Genomic DNA, 16,278 nt, shown 5'->3' with positions numbered 1-16,278 from the left:
AATTTTTTAAATAAAATATTTATCTTAGAAATCAAATACCACTTGGTAAATTAATTTGGCTTAAAATTTTGTTGCAGTAGAGAAAATCCACAAGTTCTCTTTGTCCGCTGTACTCGTATATAATGTCTGTGGAGACCTTAAGTTGTAATTTACCCCCTTTTCTCAAAACGAAGTGTCCAGGACAAACTCTTGGAATTAAGTGATGCCTTTTCAAAGTTAAAGAAGCATACAAGTTGAAAAACTAAGCAATAGCACATTGAACACAAGAGATAGTTATTAAATTCTGAATGCATGGATAAACGGATAGTGAATAGCTGGGTGGGCTTTGAAACATTAAACATTTGAATATTGTCCAGTAGTCTCCTACTGAACATGACTGCTTAATAAGGAAAACAGTTGCTGGGCTTCGTAAGCCTTACCACCATGAGAAGCAGTTTAGACTGGTTGACACAAATGTGCAGTGTTATTCTGAAAAATAACAGGAGTGTATGTGGTGGTAGCCTGAGCACATGACATACTAATAGTTTTTAATAACAGGGCAGTGCATACTGCTGCAAGCTTATTTTGATGCAAGGAGAAACATCAAAGCCATATACATTTTAGGGTATCACTGGAAGTAAGGCCTGAATGTTAACAGTGTTCCTTAATTCAAATAATTGGTCAAAAGTCACCATGATCTATGGTCAGTTGAGAAGTTTAAGATGCAAATATTCTTAACTTTATATACATTTCTGTTGTACACAGCTTCAAGAAAAATATTCTAACCTTTATAACTTCATGTTAATTAAGACTTAGATATAGGAGAAAGACCATCCAGAAGAAAATATGTTTTTTCTCCTTTCAGCAGGGCCAGTGGTATTCTATTTCCAAATGAGTACATTTCTTAATGGAGAAATTCTAAGTAAGTTTGTTATGCTCCTAATCCTGCTTTAGGAGAGATCTAATAACATAATTATAGGGTGCCTTGGGAGCAGCAAATCTGTAAATCTTTTTTTTTTTTTTTTACTTTTTGCCCCAATTTTCCTCTCTAGTAATTTTGAGGTAAAACATCCAGATGTGGATATTTAAAATTCATCTCTGATGTCTCCAATATTTATCAGTGTTATTATCTGAGTGTAAGTTAGACATTACTGATAAATCAACCAACATGGAGTTTTTTTGGTTTTTTTAGCATTAATTGAAATAATTTTATCAGGTGAGGTTTTCTTAAAAACTCAAATTGGTTCTCTTTTCTGTGACTTAAATATTTTATCTCCTGCCGCTTTCTCCTGAAAGTTCTGACCTCAGATACAGAACCTTAAAATGTGACACCTCAAGTGAATTCTACTTTTGGATTATAGTATTCCGGAATATATGAGTACTTAAAGTGTATTCTTAGCCTACATGAATCTCAAATCTCTGAATATTTGACATTTTTAGAAGTTCATTTTTGTCCGTACTTTATTAATTCAAAGTTTATAGCCTCACTCCCTTGACATTGATAGATGTATAAAATAAAAGGGTGTGAGATTCAGATAAGGCTTTTAAGGCACCCTGTCTCTAACTTAAACATTTTGCTTTTCATAGTGATTTTTTTCCCATACTTTTTGGACCCATGTTTGAAGAGCTGTTCAAACTATAATGTTCTGGGGGCAAATTAAGTTTTCAAGTAGAATTTTGTTTGAGTTGAAGAATTAAATGGCTTTTTAAAAGTTTATAACATTCAATGATGATGAATTTCTTATTTAAAGAAAATAAATCTTACCTAGTAGATTATGGGCAGGCCTAATTACACAGGAGGGATTTCTCATTCAAGTAACAGACTGATAAGACTGTCTTCTAGCTAATAACCTATGAAATGGATCTTTGCTACCTTAACTGAGTCCAGATTGAGATCAAATTCTTCACTTTCTTTGTATCTAGGAAAATGAAAAGAAACTCTAACTTAGTATTAATTGAGCGCTGAACTACACACTCAGGGAGAATCTAGAAATGTGAAAGACACAGTTTCAGTCCTCAGATAATATGGTATAGCAGAGTAGGAAAATAGTTAAACAATCACAGTCATACAATAGGTACCCTAAGTATAGTATGGGGAAGCATTCACAGTGAAGTGCAGAAGAGAAGAAATACAGAGATTCCTCCTAACTTGGATGATTAGGTAACTTCAAGGAGAAGGTAGCATTTATGATGTGTTGAATAAAGGAAAGAATTCATTAGGAAGAAGAACAGTGGAAGTCAATACTTCCATTGGACGAAGTAGATCCAGCAGGGCTCGAGAAGCGCAAGTTGTGATCAGAGAATGCTGCATTAACCTCATAGGCTAAAGCATGAGGTAGTAATGGCGAAAAAATTACATAGCAGCAGACTATGGAAATTTTGCAGTACCAAGCCATTTTGACCTAGGTTAGGAGTCGGTACATTTTCTCGTCATTGCCCATTTTGTTTACACAATTTTTTAATAAAAGTGTTTGTTTTGGATCTGGGTTCAAATTTTGCTTTGCCTACCACTTACTAGCTATGTGATATTAGGAAGCTCATTGAACTTCAGCTTCAGTTTCCTTGTTGGTAAAATGGGGAAAATACCTCACACGGTTGTGACAATTAAAATAAGAGCATGCAGTACAGCATGTAGCACGTAGTAGGCAACTATTTTTTGGAAATTATATATTGATTTGCTAATTTGAAGTACGTTATGCTTTTGTGGCAACACTTTGAAGATTTTAATTCCTTAGACTATATTTTGGTTTTTGAAGGTCTTGAATCTGTCACCCTGATGGCATTCTGGTTTATTCATCTTCACAAAATTTAACAACTACCACTACCTCGTCTTCTATGCTCTTCTGTATCTGAGAAAGAAGACAGTTTATGCCATGGTTTTGTGTATATGTTGTTTGATCTTCTAACCCAACTCTTCTTTAGTGGAAACTCCAGGGAACTGTTGGCTAATCTGACAAGCACAGTATGTGGCCTCACCACCGTGATTAGAAATTAAGTTTCTCATTATGCTTTGATGAATTCTTAGCTATAAGAGGGCAAGTACTTAACCTGGTATTCCAGGATCACCATAATCTGCCACTATATATATATGTATTTTTGCTTTATCTACCATTGCAATCTAATGCTCTAATCTAGCCTAAGAGGTTTACTCAACATTTCAGATGACAACATGCCTGCTACCTTATTAGTTGTATTTGGTTTCAGAGATACAGCCCAACTCTGATTAAAATTAGGAAAAGATCCTGTGCCCAGTTGAGGGTTCCAGATTTGAATCTTTATTCCATTTACTTATTACCTTTGTAACCTTGAGCAAGTCATTGCCTATCTCAGGGCTTTGTGGTGAAACTCAAATGAATCAACTGTAAAGGATTACTAACGTTGAACTTTAGTAAAAATATGATTACCAATCTCAAAGATAAATAAAATTTTTATCTTAATATTTTAATGAAAGCTCAATAAATTTACTGATAAATGTTAAAAATCAGCTGAAATTAGTAATTATATTAGTCATTTTTTATATTAGTCTTATTTAGTAATTTTTACACTTACTGTTTTATGACTTAGGTAATTATCTGAACAATATTTCAGAAACATTTGAAACATGTAAAAATGAGTTATAAATGTTCATGACAACATATTAAACCTTTTTTGCACTGGAAGAATTCTTACCTGTTGAAGCACTGTGAACTGTAAAAAAGGCTGGGGAGATTTCATATACTTTGAAAATTGTTTTTTTTTTTTTTAACCTATACTGCGTAGAAGCTATTCGTCAGCCTTAAAGGAGACATTCGTATTTTCCCTCTTATTTTTAATTTGATTTCAGAAGGGCTTATACGTCCCTCTATGACACCATAGCTATCCCAAAGGTTTTAGAATGGTACTCACATATTGTGGGACATATGGTAATGAAGAAAGCATTTCACTAATGTAAAAAGAGCATTGGACCTGTGTCCTTGCCTCTCTCATTTACTAGCTGTATGTACACGAACAAGTTTTCAACCTATCTTTTTTAACTTTTTCATACCACCCAGTAGAAATTTCTCACCAGTTTTATAAATAGTTGTGATTCTCTTGAGCACTTGGTTGATTTGTTTTTTTTGATCTAAAAACCATTGTGAATCAGTACACTGTGCAGGCTATCTTAATTCATGTTGGCTGCCAGAGTTGAGATAAAATTTGTTCCATCTCTAGCAAATGCATACAATTTGATGGCATTCACCTTGTATCTTAACCTCATTCCTGGCTCCATCTACCCTCCTTATGCTTATTTTCTCTTCAGCTTTATTTTTCTTACCTATATGTACTTTTGTAGCATTTTAATCTATGGAAGTTGCCTTAAATTTTTCCTGGAAGAAAGGTGCAAGACATTTAATACAATAGATAATGCCTACTTTTCAAAGCTATTGTAATATATATAATGAGTGATACACATAGTAGGTATCATTAATTTTGGGTTTTTAAAACTGAATCAAAGAATATTGGTTATAACTACTTTGAACTGAGAAAAATTTAAATAGTTTAGTTTTGAAGGGAAGATAGAGTTCCAGTAGAGCAGATTGGCCCGTTACCATGTATCCAGAAGTTTTCTGTATTTTAAAGATAAATGAGGATATCTGGAAGATTTTTTGCCTTTGAGCCTTAAGCATGGTAAAATAGTTATGTTACTTATCTGTATGAAGGTGTCCAGCTATCTTGTATACAGCTCTCAGTCATCTTATCTTCACAGGGTCTTGGATGAACAAGAAAACTCCCTAATGGAGTTTTCTCATAAACGAAGTATGTCTTTATAGAGGATATTTTACGGGACAGGTTTTCTGATTTAAATTGTATATTTAAATGAACTAGATACAGTCAGTAGAACCAGATGTTTTTCAACTTATATTATGTGAATGATTTATACTTAACAAGCCTTGAATTTGTAAAAAGAAAAGCCATATTTAACTTGTGTAAACTGCTCCGTGAACTTAGGATTCAAATGTGGTCACAATGAGTATTTTTTAAAATTAATCACTCAAATATCCACTGGCCTTATTAGCAGAAAGTACACCATCTTTCTCTTGGAATTTCTGCTTTTCTTTGAATTCTTCCAGAACTTTAGTGACTTACACTGACTAGGTTCATCAGTGGCCTCCGTATCCAAGATGGGTGTGGGTCGTGTATCCATGCATCTGTATATATGTGTGTGTGAGGGAGACACACTAGAGTCTGTTCAGCCCACCACTGCCATTGTACTTCCCTTCCCCATGATAGAATGTTGAAAACCAGTCTTAAACTGTTCAACAGGAGCTATAGGTTCACTGTTGACCCAGATGTTTGTGCAGGCCACCACAGTGCATCAGGGAAGGATCTTCCTGTGCTAAGCTCAGTTAGGGTGTTCCATGGTCCCTTATGGTTGAGCACCCAATATTACAACTATTAGCACCCAGCTCTTAGAGTTCACATCATGGAAACCTCTCAATTATTGTTCTAAGTGCACTGCAAACACTGAATCAGAACTGGTCCTAACATCTACCACCTCATACCTTTAGAACCACATTTCCCCTTACCAACATGAGTTCCTATGCTATTATTTTTTTAAAAAAAGTTCCTGGCTGAACATGGTGGCTCACACCTGTAATCCTGGCTGATTATTTTTTTTAAAAAAGTTCCTGGCTGAACATGGTGGCTCACACCTGCCCACCACTTTGGGCAGCCAAGATGGGTAGATCACTTGAGGACAGGAGTTTGAGACCAACCTCACCAACATGGTGAAACCCCATCTCTACTAAAAATACAAAAATTAGCCGGGCATGGTGGTGCACACCTATAATCCCAGCTACTTGGGAGGCTGAGATAGAAGAATCACTTGAACCCAGGAGGTGGAGGTTGCAGTGAGCTGAGATTATGCCACTGCACTCCAATCTGGGCAACAGAGCGAGGGAAAAAAAAAAGTTTCCTAGACCTCTGGGAAACTCTCCCTCTCAGAAAGGCTCCATCTAAGCAGAGACTCCAGGAGATTTTATTCCTACCCTCATGAGGCAGACCACTGTCAGTGACTCAAAAGAGATTCACTCTTCTAAAGGAGGTTTTTTCAGTTATCTCCCAGGTGTTCGTACCTACCCTTCTTGGAGGTAGCGATTCCAGAATAATTTTCTGCCTTCTCCCTCTTAGGCAAAGTGGGGGAAATGGAACTTAATTTCTGGCAGGGCATCCTGCTACATAAGTAGCTGATCTCATATGGAAGAGCAAGGGTTAAGTGACTTACGTTGCAAGAGCCTTCATCTTTAAAATGAAGTATACATGAGCAAGAGAACAAATAACAAACTTATTAAAATAAGTGTCAGTTGGGTTTGATGGAAAGTCAGAACCAACTATTTGTGATGCGAAGGACTGGGAGAAGTTTCACATGATGAACCATATTAGTAACTTGAGGATTACTGGAATAGGGGCGTTCTCTTAATGTTCAGGATTTTGATCCATATAAATACTGTTTCTGCCACTACCTCACCCCAACCCACCCCCAGAAAGATACAAAAACTCCAGAATAGGAACATATGGAACCCAAAGTTCCATTAAAAAACTGCCGTATATCACAGTGTTGCAGAAGAGTAATTAGAACTCAACTCTTATTAATTTGTTTTCAGAGTTTATGGAGCTAAGGAATTGCCATGGAAATCATAAAATAGAAATGATGATTTAGTATGTCTCAGTGAAAACTTTTGCCATTGAGTCACTCTGTATTCAAAGTTGTGCCCCATTCACATGGGGACTCTGTCTTTTTTTTTTTTTTTTTTTGAGACGGAGTTTCGCTTTCATTGCCCAGGCTGGAGTGCAATGGCACCATCTCAGCTCACTGCATGCCTCCTCCTTCCAAGTTCAAGCTGTTCTCCTGCCTCAGCCTTCCGAGTAGCTGGGATTACATGCCTCGCTAATTTTGTAGTTTCAGTAGAGACGGGGTTTCTCCATGTTGGTCAGGCTGGTCTCCAACTCCTGACCTCAGGTGATCCACCCGCCTTGGCCTCCCAAAGTGCTGGGATTACAGGCATGAGCCACCACGCCCGGCTGGGGACTCTGTCTTAGGTAAGCAAGGAGTGGGTCACCTTTTTTTACAGCAGTTTCTTAGTGCTTGAATTGTATATTAATAAGAGCAGTTGTATCTGTGCCTGTCTAGTATAGGTACTACAATATCTCATTTTCTTTGACATTAAGAATGCCTAGTGGTTTCCCCCCCTTAAAGCAAGCTTCTTGCTGCTGCTTCCAATGCTTTGGTTTTATTGTTTTGTGTTTTATATTTGTTTTTAAATAGTACAGGTAAAAGCTATTCAGAAGAGGGATGGGGGAAAGATTGATTGTATCAGAGCAAGTTACTTTTGGGCCATTCTGCTGCAAGTAAGATGTGCTTGCTCAGTCGTTATTTTTGTGTATTACAGGCCTTTCGGGAAGACTTGGAATGCCTTATTCAAGAACAGATGAAGAAAGGCCACAACCCAACTGGATTACTAGCATTACAACAGATTGCAGATTACATCATGGCCAATTCTTTCTCGGGTTTTTCTTCACCTCCCCTCAGTATGTCAGTTTTGCAGAGTTTTAAACATTATAATTTTACTTCCACTTTGGAACAGTGTACATCTCTAGCAGCATATTCTGCTCAGGTTCAGTTCTTAAGTTTATAACATCTAATACTTAGAGTAACATAGTGTTAGAACCTCCTACCTTTTCATATCAACCAGGCATTTACTACACTTTATACAGATTATAAGATGATATAAGACATGGTCTGCGCTGGGACCTGTGGCATGTGTCAGTAGTCCCAGCCACATGGGAGGCTGAGGTGGGAGAAATGCTTGAGCCCAGGATTTCGAGACCAGCTTAGCAACAAAGTGAAAACTTTGTCTCTAATTTTGTTTTTGTTGTTGTTGTTCGTGTTTGTTTGTTTGTTTGTTTGTTTTGAGACGAGTCTTGCTCTGTCACCTAGGTTGGAATACAGTGGCCTGATCTCGGCTCACTGCAGCCTTTGCCTCCCAGGCTCAAGTGATTCTCCTACCTCAGCCTCCTGAATAGCTGGGATTACAGGTGCATGCCGCCATGCCTGGCTAATTTTTTGTATTTTTAGTAGAGACGGGGTTTCACCATGTTGGTCAGGCTGGTCTCGAACTCCTGACCTCGTGATCTGCCCACCTCAGCCTCCCAAAGTGCTGGGATTACAGGCATGAGCCACTGCACCAGGCCGACCTTGTCTCTATTTTCTAAAATAATCTGATTTTAATGTGGCTGGATATAAATCATATCACAGTTGGATTTGGAAGTTTGGGTTTTATTCCTAGCTTTGATGGGAAGCCATTTTAAGCAGAAGGATGATTTTAAAAGACCACTATATTTTCTGTGTGAAGAATGAACTGGGAGATTTCATAGTACTATTAACAAAAATAGAATAGTCCAGAGTTGGGGATCTAGTTTGGCTTGGGAAATGGAGGAAGTTCAACTTTGGGCATGCTCCATTTGGATTGCCAAGACATTGGAGCAATTGGAAATGCAGTCAGCTTAGGAGAAACACTTGGTGGATAGACATAGAGAAGTAGTACTCAAAGCGTGGACATTGATTAAATAATCATACAAGAGGGTATGGGCTGACAGAAGATTCCAAAGAGAAAACCTCAAAAGCTCAAAGAGGAAGACTAGTCAGAGAAGACAGAAATAGTAAAAGAAGCTGCCCTGCAAGTGTCCTGGATTCCATGGCGGGGACAAGGAGCTACAGGAGACCTTGGCCTGCTGACTGAAATGTGCAAAGGCACGGCAGGAGGAAAGCCGTGTGCCACTGTTCGGAGGTCAGGAAATAGCAACCAGTTGCCTGAAATACTTAACGTTGTGTTGTGAAAAGCGGAAGTTAAAGTTGGAAAGTTACGGGGAGAGTAGGAGACAGGTTAATGACTGACTCTAAAATTTTGTCAGAAATTATACTATTTTGTGTGGCTTATATATTAAAACTATTCAAATTACTTCAAAACATCTCAAAATTAAAAGGTTTTACATTGAAATATTCTCTTTAAAAGTTCTTGCTCATATTCTCAGGTTAAAAGCAGTGCTTTGGAAAACTCAGTGGCTTTATGCATAATGAATTTACAAAGGGGCTACAGTCGAGGACAAGAATGAGGCTTATTGCAGGGCATGAGTTAAGGGCTGAACTCAAGTGTGGACAACGAGGGACCTTATGAAGAAAACAGTCATGGAATGTGGTGGCAAATTATATATGGTAACCCAGGAGAGGTTAAGAGGTAGAGGTTACTTAGAGTTTGAGCCTACAGGAATGGTAATATCAACATTAGAAGCAAAGTAAGGAGAAGAGAGAAGGTAAGAAAAACCAGGAGAGAGAAGATAAAATCACCTTTAGACTCTTTTAATTTTGATGTTGTTGTGTTGTAGGCAGTAAGAAATAGCAGGCTAGGCTGGGCACGGTGGCTCATGCCTATAATCCTAGCACTTTGGGAGGCCAAGGCAGGAGGATCACTGGAGGCCAGGGGTTCAAGACCAGCCTGGGCAACATAGTGAGACCCCGTCTCCACTAAAAAATTAGCCAGGTGTGGCAGCGTGCCCTGTAGTCGTAGCTACTCAGGAGGCTGAGGTGGAAGGATTGCTTGAGCCTAGGAGTTCAAGGCTGCAGTGAACCATGATCACACCACTGCACTGCAGCCCGGGTGACAGAGTGAGACCCTGCCTCTTTTTAAAAAACAAAACAAAACAAAAAAGGCTGGGGCCAGGCACAGTGGCCTAGGCCTATAATCTCACCACTTTGGGAGGCCAAGGCGGGTGGATCATCTATCATCTGAGGTCAGGAGTTAGAGACCACCCTGACCAACAAGGAAAAACCCCATCTCTACTAAAACGACTAAATTAGCTGGTCATGGTGACATATGCCTGTAATCCCAGCTACTCAGGAGGCTGAGGCAGGAGAATCACTTTGAACCCGGGAGGCAGAGGTTGCGGTGAACTGAGATCGCGCCATTGCACTCCAGCCTGGATAACAAGGGCAAAACTCCATCTCAAAAAAAAAAAAAAAAAAAAAAGAAGTAGGCTGGAAAATGGGGGAGGAGGACCTGATCAGAACTAAAGACCAGGGAGTGAGTCGTCTACACAAAAATAACAGTAGGGAGGCTCGAGAGTCTGTAATGTTTTTGCAGGGAAATGTAAAATGAGAAAGAACATAGTGGAGGACTGAGCTTTGGGAAAGAGCCACAGTTGAGCAAAGGGAACAGATGAACTTGGAGAAAAGCAGGTGGACAAGGAACAAGAGATCTGAGATAGTATCACATGGGCCTCGAGAAGAGTTCTAGGAATGAGGCAGTGTAAATTGTGTCAAGCTGTAAAAAGGTCAAGGAGAATGAAGACTGAGCAAAAGTTGAACTTGGGTAACCGTTGAACTTGGCAATTAGATCATTAGAGACCTTCAAGATCTTCAGTAGGACAGAAATCATACTACTATTTGCATGCATTATTTTCCATCTCAAATTTTTTCGTGTGTTTGAATAAAAGTCAAGAGAGATAATAGAAAAGTAGCTTTCTGTAGAGGTCTTTTCATCATAAAACTAGCAATAACCTCAGTATTTAACAGTTTTACCCATGGAGATCTATGTAACCATTTTTCCCCAGTGGTGTGAACCTTTGATATAGTCACTCCTTAGCAAGCACTAGATGAAGCAGCTTTTACTAAGCAATCAAAGATAGCTGATACTTATTTTTACTCTCAGTGTACCTCTCTGAAGGAGAATATGCTAATAAAATATTGTATGGGCTGATAAATTTCAGATTATTATATACAAGGCTGGGATACTCCCAGATGCAGGCTACTTCCTGGCAACTAATTTCCAGGTAAGGGATTGCATGACTTTTATCTCTCTCCACATTTTTTGCTCTTTTAGGTCTTGGCATGGTCACACCTATCAATGACCTTCCTGGTGCAGATACATCCTCATATGTGAAGGGAGAAAAACTTACTCGCTGTAAACTTGCCAGCCTGTACAGACTTGTAGACTTGTTTGGATGGGCACACCTGGCAAATACCTATATCTCAGTGAGTTCTTCAGCTTTCAATTCCTTTCTGAAAAAATTCCAACTAGCAGGCAACTATACTTTTCTTACCTTTACCTGGAAGTCCAGTTTTCAGACTTACTCTCTAAACCTAGTATGCTAGATCGCAGCCAAATACTGATTTAAACCTTATTCCCAAGGGAGAGGCTACAGTTCCCCCACCTTTCTTCTCCCCTTACTGTGTTGTTCCTTTGGTTCAGACCAAGTGTAGAATCTATCCAGGAAGAAATCCTTCTGTCAAAATCGTCCCTCTCCATGATAATTATGTCTGAGCATCAGTGGCTTTATAAGCATTTGAGGCAAGGAAGATAGAGGAGGTCAGGGAAATTTCCTCCCTGGTCTTTATTTTTTAAATATATTCTTTCCATTCACCATCATATTTTTATTTTGCCACACTTGGAAAAAGATGCTATTTGGAAGCAAAAGAGTATTAAAATACTGTACAATGGAAATGGTATAGATGCAGTCCACAAAGAACCTTTCTTCCTTTCCACCTTCCATCTTTATTTTAATTCCTTCCTAGGAAGAGATACTGTTTGCTTTCCTTTGCCCATTTTGCCTTCACTTCCAAGTTATAAATTAAGGTTATAATCATTACCATATTGGCTTGAATAATATTAGCGTTTATTTTCCATGAATGTAGCTGACCCTAAATAATCTTAGAGCCCCAAAATAGCACTTTTATAAGTCTAGTAAATAGGAAACTAAAGTCAGAATTTTTTAGCAAGTACTTGAGGGAAACTTAAGGAGTTTCATGTTGTAGACCTTGAATTTTTGCTTTGTTGGGTTTTTTTTTCCTGATCTCTCACAATTATTCATTGTAAATATATTTGTAGTCATGTTTCCACTGCAAAATATGGACCATTTCATAGTAATTCCCTGTTTTTTTTTGTTTTGTTTTTTGTTTTTTTCCAGGTAAGAATAAGTAAGGAGCAAGACCACATTATAATAATTCCCAGAGGCCTATCTTTTTCTGAAGCTACAGCCTCCAATTTGGTATAATTTTCCATTCCTGTGTTGCTTTTTCTGAGCTTTCTTCTGCTTTTCTGACAGTTTCTAGCTTTTAGTACAGGACAGAATAAGAAGGTATGGATGGAAAAACATTTACTGGTGAACAGTGAAGGGAATTTGAACTATGTTGTTGTTCTAAAGAAAAGTTTTAGAGAGTAGTGTAATTGAAGAGACTAATAAATGAGTTGGTCTTATCATTATCTATGTTTTGAAGGGAATCTTGATTTTTTTTTCCACCCTATACACTCAGAAATTTGTCTTAAAAAAAAAAAAAAAAAAAAGCACACGGCCAGGCGCGGTGGCTCATGCCTGTAATCCCAGCACTTTGGGAGGCTGAGGCAGGTGGATCACGAGGTCAGGAGTTCAAGACCAGTCTGGCCAACATGGCGAAACCCCATTTTTACTAAAGATAGAAAAAATTAGCTGGGTGTGGTGGCACACACCTGTAATCCCAGCTACTCGGGAGGCTGAGGCAGGAGAATCGCTTGAACCCATGAGGCAGAGGATGCAGTGAACCAAGCACTCCAGCCTGGGCGACAGGGTGAGACTCCGTCTTAAAAACACACACACATACACACACACACCATGTTCATAGCTAGATTTAAACAAAGTTCAGTTGGTATGAATAGGATCTGACCTTTTTTTTTTTTTTTTTTTTTAGACAGAGTCTTGCTCTGTCGCCCGGGCTGGAGTGCAGTGGCCGGATCTCAGCTCACTGCAAGCTCCGCCTCCCGGGTTTGCGCCATTCTCCTGCCTCAGCCTCCCAAGTAGCTGGGACTACAGGCGCCCGCCACCTCGCCTGGCTAGTTTTTTTTTTTTTTTTGTATTTTTAGTAGAGATGGGGTTTCACCGTGTTAGCCAGGATAGTCCCGATCTCGTGACTTCGTGATCTGCCCGTCTCCGCCTCCCAAAGTGCTGGGATTACAGGCTTGAGCCACCGCGCCTAGCCTGACCTTAGTATTTTATCTTTTCCATGACTGTACTCCTAGCCACTGTCATCAGCTTACAGAGTGACAGGAGCTACCTTGGTTCTGGGTGCTTGCTGTAATGTTAGCAAATAGAAGTTTTCTAGCCAATTCTATACATGTCGGACTTGTTCAGACCTCCAGTGAAGAGCTTAAGTTTCTCGGTTTCTTGGAAACTACTTCCTGCCAAGTACTAAGTTTTGTTGCACCTGTTTTATAAATAAAGTTTTATGGGAAGAAAGCTATACCTGCTAACTTACAGATTGTTTATAGCTGCTTTTGTACTGCAGCTGCAGATTTGAATAATTGCAGCAGAGGCCCACGAAGTCCAAAATGTTTACTATCTGGCATTTTACAAAAAGGTTTGCTACCCCCTGGTTTAGCTTGTGAAACACAAACTTTGATACATATGTACCAGTTAAATATGTTTTTCTGATTTTTTCCAGGTAAAAGTCAATATAATAGGAGAAGTGGTTGACCAGGGAAGTACCAATTTGAAAATTGACCATACAGGATTCAGTCCGCATGCTGCAATCTATTCAACACGTCCTGATGTTAAGTGTGTGATACACATCCATACCCTTGCAACAGCAGCTGTAAGTCAATGAAAGGCCAAAACCGACAGTGACTCTGGAAGATGTATTATTTTTGTGGCTCTCTCAACAGGATGCTTTACTATCTGCTTTTCAAAATCATATTTGATATAATAATCTGCATAACCAGAAAGTGAAAGGCCCTTGGGACCAAATGCTACCATTTTAGGAAACAACTGGAGAAATAGCATTTGGATTTTACAACTAACCAGTTTGAAAATTGGGTCATTGAGTTTTTTTGGAGCAAAACTTCTTTCATAATATTTGACATAGCATTTAAGTTGAGTTGTATTCCCTAAGTCCTTTGTGTGTGTGTGTGTGTGTGTAAGAAACAAAGTGGGAAGTGAATAACGTGGAAAGTGGGCTGCAATGGTTAACACAGTGAATAGGCCTGTGCTTTCCTGACCTGACCAGACAATCAGGTTCCTATGAAAATGTATTTAGTAACCAAATGTGTTATCTTGGTATGGGCCAAACCAAATAGGTATCCTCCATGAAATGTGGGATCCTTCCCATTTCTCAAGAGTCTCTTATTCTGGGAGATGTTGCCTATTATGACTACCAAGGGTCACTTGAAGAACAGGAAGAGAGAATTCAACTGCAGAAAGTTCTGGGGCCAAGTTGTAAGGTATGTAGTAGAGTTTGTCTAAAGAGCTATTTTTGTTGCTCCTGCTGTTGATGAAAACAGTGTGAGCTATGCCAGTTATTTCAAGTGATTGCTGTGGGCATTCTATTTTAGGTGCTGGTACTCAGGAATCATGGTGTGGTTGCACTTGGAGAAACAATTGAGGAGGCTTTTCATTATATTTTTAATGTGCAGCTAGCCTGTGAGATTCAGGTAGGAAACATTATTCCCCCTTTTTAATTCTTTGTTGTTTGCTTGTTTAGTTGGATTTTGTGTACTTATTTCCAAATACATATTAGTTAGTGGCTTTTTGTCTTTTAAGAGAAGTTCTGCTCTCCTTATGTAGAGAGGGTTGTCAACTCAGTTATCTCTTGAATTGAAAATAGGAGTAAAGGAAATTAAAATTTTCTCACAATCTAAGGGCCTCATAAATATCATTATCCCTACAATCCTGCTTTTTAAGTTAGTACAATTGCATATTTCTCTGTTTTCACCCTCTAGTGATGGTGCTAATTAAGAAACAAAAACAGCTGCAAATCAAGAATCAAATGTGTTGTGGTCACTTTTGTAAAAAGTTTAACTAGGGCCAGAAGTTTTATGAAATTGCAGTTTTCAATAATTCCACAACCTCATTATGATTAGAGGTTGGATATTTATTAACCACTTTTTTTCCGTCAGAGATGCTGAATGTATTTAAAGGCCCTAATTTTCTCTTTAAATTAAGCAGATTTGGCTGGGCGTGGTGGCTCACACCTGTAATCCCAGCACTTTGGGAGGCTGAGGCGGGTGGATCACCTTAGGTCAGTAGTTCGAGACCAGCCTGACCAACATGGAGAAACCCCATCTCTACTAAAATACAAAATTAGCAGGTGCCTGTAATCCCAGCCACTCGGGAGGCGGAGGTTGCAGTGAGCCAAGATCGCGCCATTGTACTCCAGCCTGGGCAACAAGAGCAAGTCTCCGTCTCAATAAATAAATAAATCAGATTCTTATGAAGCAAATGGTAATAATCTTAATTTATTGGAAGGGCCACAAGAAACAGGGAGAAAAAACAACAACAAAACCTTTTTTTAGCAACATTAACTTGTCCTAATAATCAACTTCTTTTTTGCTTTGATGGCCTCTCCTCCTCTTGTCAAATGGGGCTATGAAAAACTTAATTAAATTAAGATAATGAGCCGATGGCTTCTGCCTAAATATCTTTAAATTCATAGTACGGTGTTTTTGTATTCCCTTAAAATTATAATTTTTAGCAAAAGTATTAACTGGATAACCCTGGGAAAACTTCAAGAAAAGAAATTTAAAATTTGGCAACAGATTTCAGTTGCTTAAAATATATTAAGAGATATGGCTCTAAATGTGTTTTCCATCAGGGAGGATCAGAGTCTTGGATGGTTTCTTTTTCAGATAGGTGGAAAAGATACTTCAGCTGTCTGCTGGCACATGTCATCTTGTCTTTGTTGTTAGTAGCCTGAGCAAGTATTATAGATATTTGTCAAATTGAAATTGTGCCTTTTTGAAAGTAAAATACTCATTACAGTCTTTATAGTTTTGTATCTCTGTATATTTTACCATTGATTATAGGTGCAGGCCCTAGCAGGGGCAGGTGGAGTGGACAATCTCCACGTACTGGACTTTCAGAAGTATAAAGCTTTCACTTACACTATAGCAGCGTCTGGTGGAGGAGGTGTGAATATGGTTTCCCATCAAAAATGGAAGGTTGGCGAAATTGAGTTTGAAGGGCTTATGAGGACTCTGGACAACTTGGTAGGTTGCAAAATTGAAATAAAACTTGGATTTAATGTCTTCAGATTCAAGAGCAGATGCTTCCATTTTTGTAGAACATGCTCCATACTCCTCCAGAAGCTGAGTTTGGCCCTAGGAAAGCATTTCAGTGTGATTTAACCACACCTTTGAGAATTAAACAGAACTTACAAATGTCAGTTTTTTTTTTTTTTTTTTTTTGAAGGGGGTCTGGCTCTGTCACCCAGGAGGGGAGGAGGGGAGCGCTCTCTCGGCCCCCGGCAAGCCCCGCCCCCCC

At 38.8% G+C, this 16,278-nt stretch overlaps 1 protein-coding gene across 7 annotated transcripts in view; it reads left to right on the top strand.

Annotated features, from left to right (window-relative positions):
* Positions 1-16,278, top strand: part of ADD3 (adducin 3) — a 124,916-nt gene that overhangs the window by 95,877 nt on the left and 12,761 nt on the right. For 6 of the 7 annotated variants that reach the window (XM_023206593.3, XM_023206590.3, XM_023206592.2 and 3 more), the window contains exons 3-9: positions 7,389-7,527; positions 10,875-11,026; positions 11,959-12,039; positions 13,466-13,615; positions 14,097-14,240; positions 14,352-14,450; positions 15,822-16,004. In XM_023206593.3, coding sequence (XP_023062361.1) covers positions 7,389-7,527; positions 10,875-11,026; positions 11,959-12,039; positions 13,466-13,615; positions 14,097-14,240; positions 14,352-14,450; positions 15,822-16,004 — 948 coding nt within the window. Of the gene's footprint in view, positions 1-7,388; positions 7,528-8,214; positions 8,787-10,874; positions 11,027-11,958; positions 12,040-13,465; positions 13,616-14,096; positions 14,241-14,351; positions 14,451-15,821; positions 16,005-16,278 lie in introns of those variants that run through there. The other variant, XM_023206594.3, reaches the window with a different exon arrangement.

This window comes from Piliocolobus tephrosceles, chromosome 9 (assembly GCF_002776525.5).
Source record: "Piliocolobus tephrosceles isolate RC106 chromosome 9, ASM277652v3, whole genome shotgun sequence".
In the NCBI taxonomy this organism is placed as follows: domain Eukaryota; kingdom Metazoa; phylum Chordata; class Mammalia; order Primates; family Cercopithecidae; genus Piliocolobus; species Piliocolobus tephrosceles.
The sequence above is the reverse complement of the archived record's forward strand: the minus strand, read 5'-3'. Positions and strand labels throughout refer to the sequence as shown.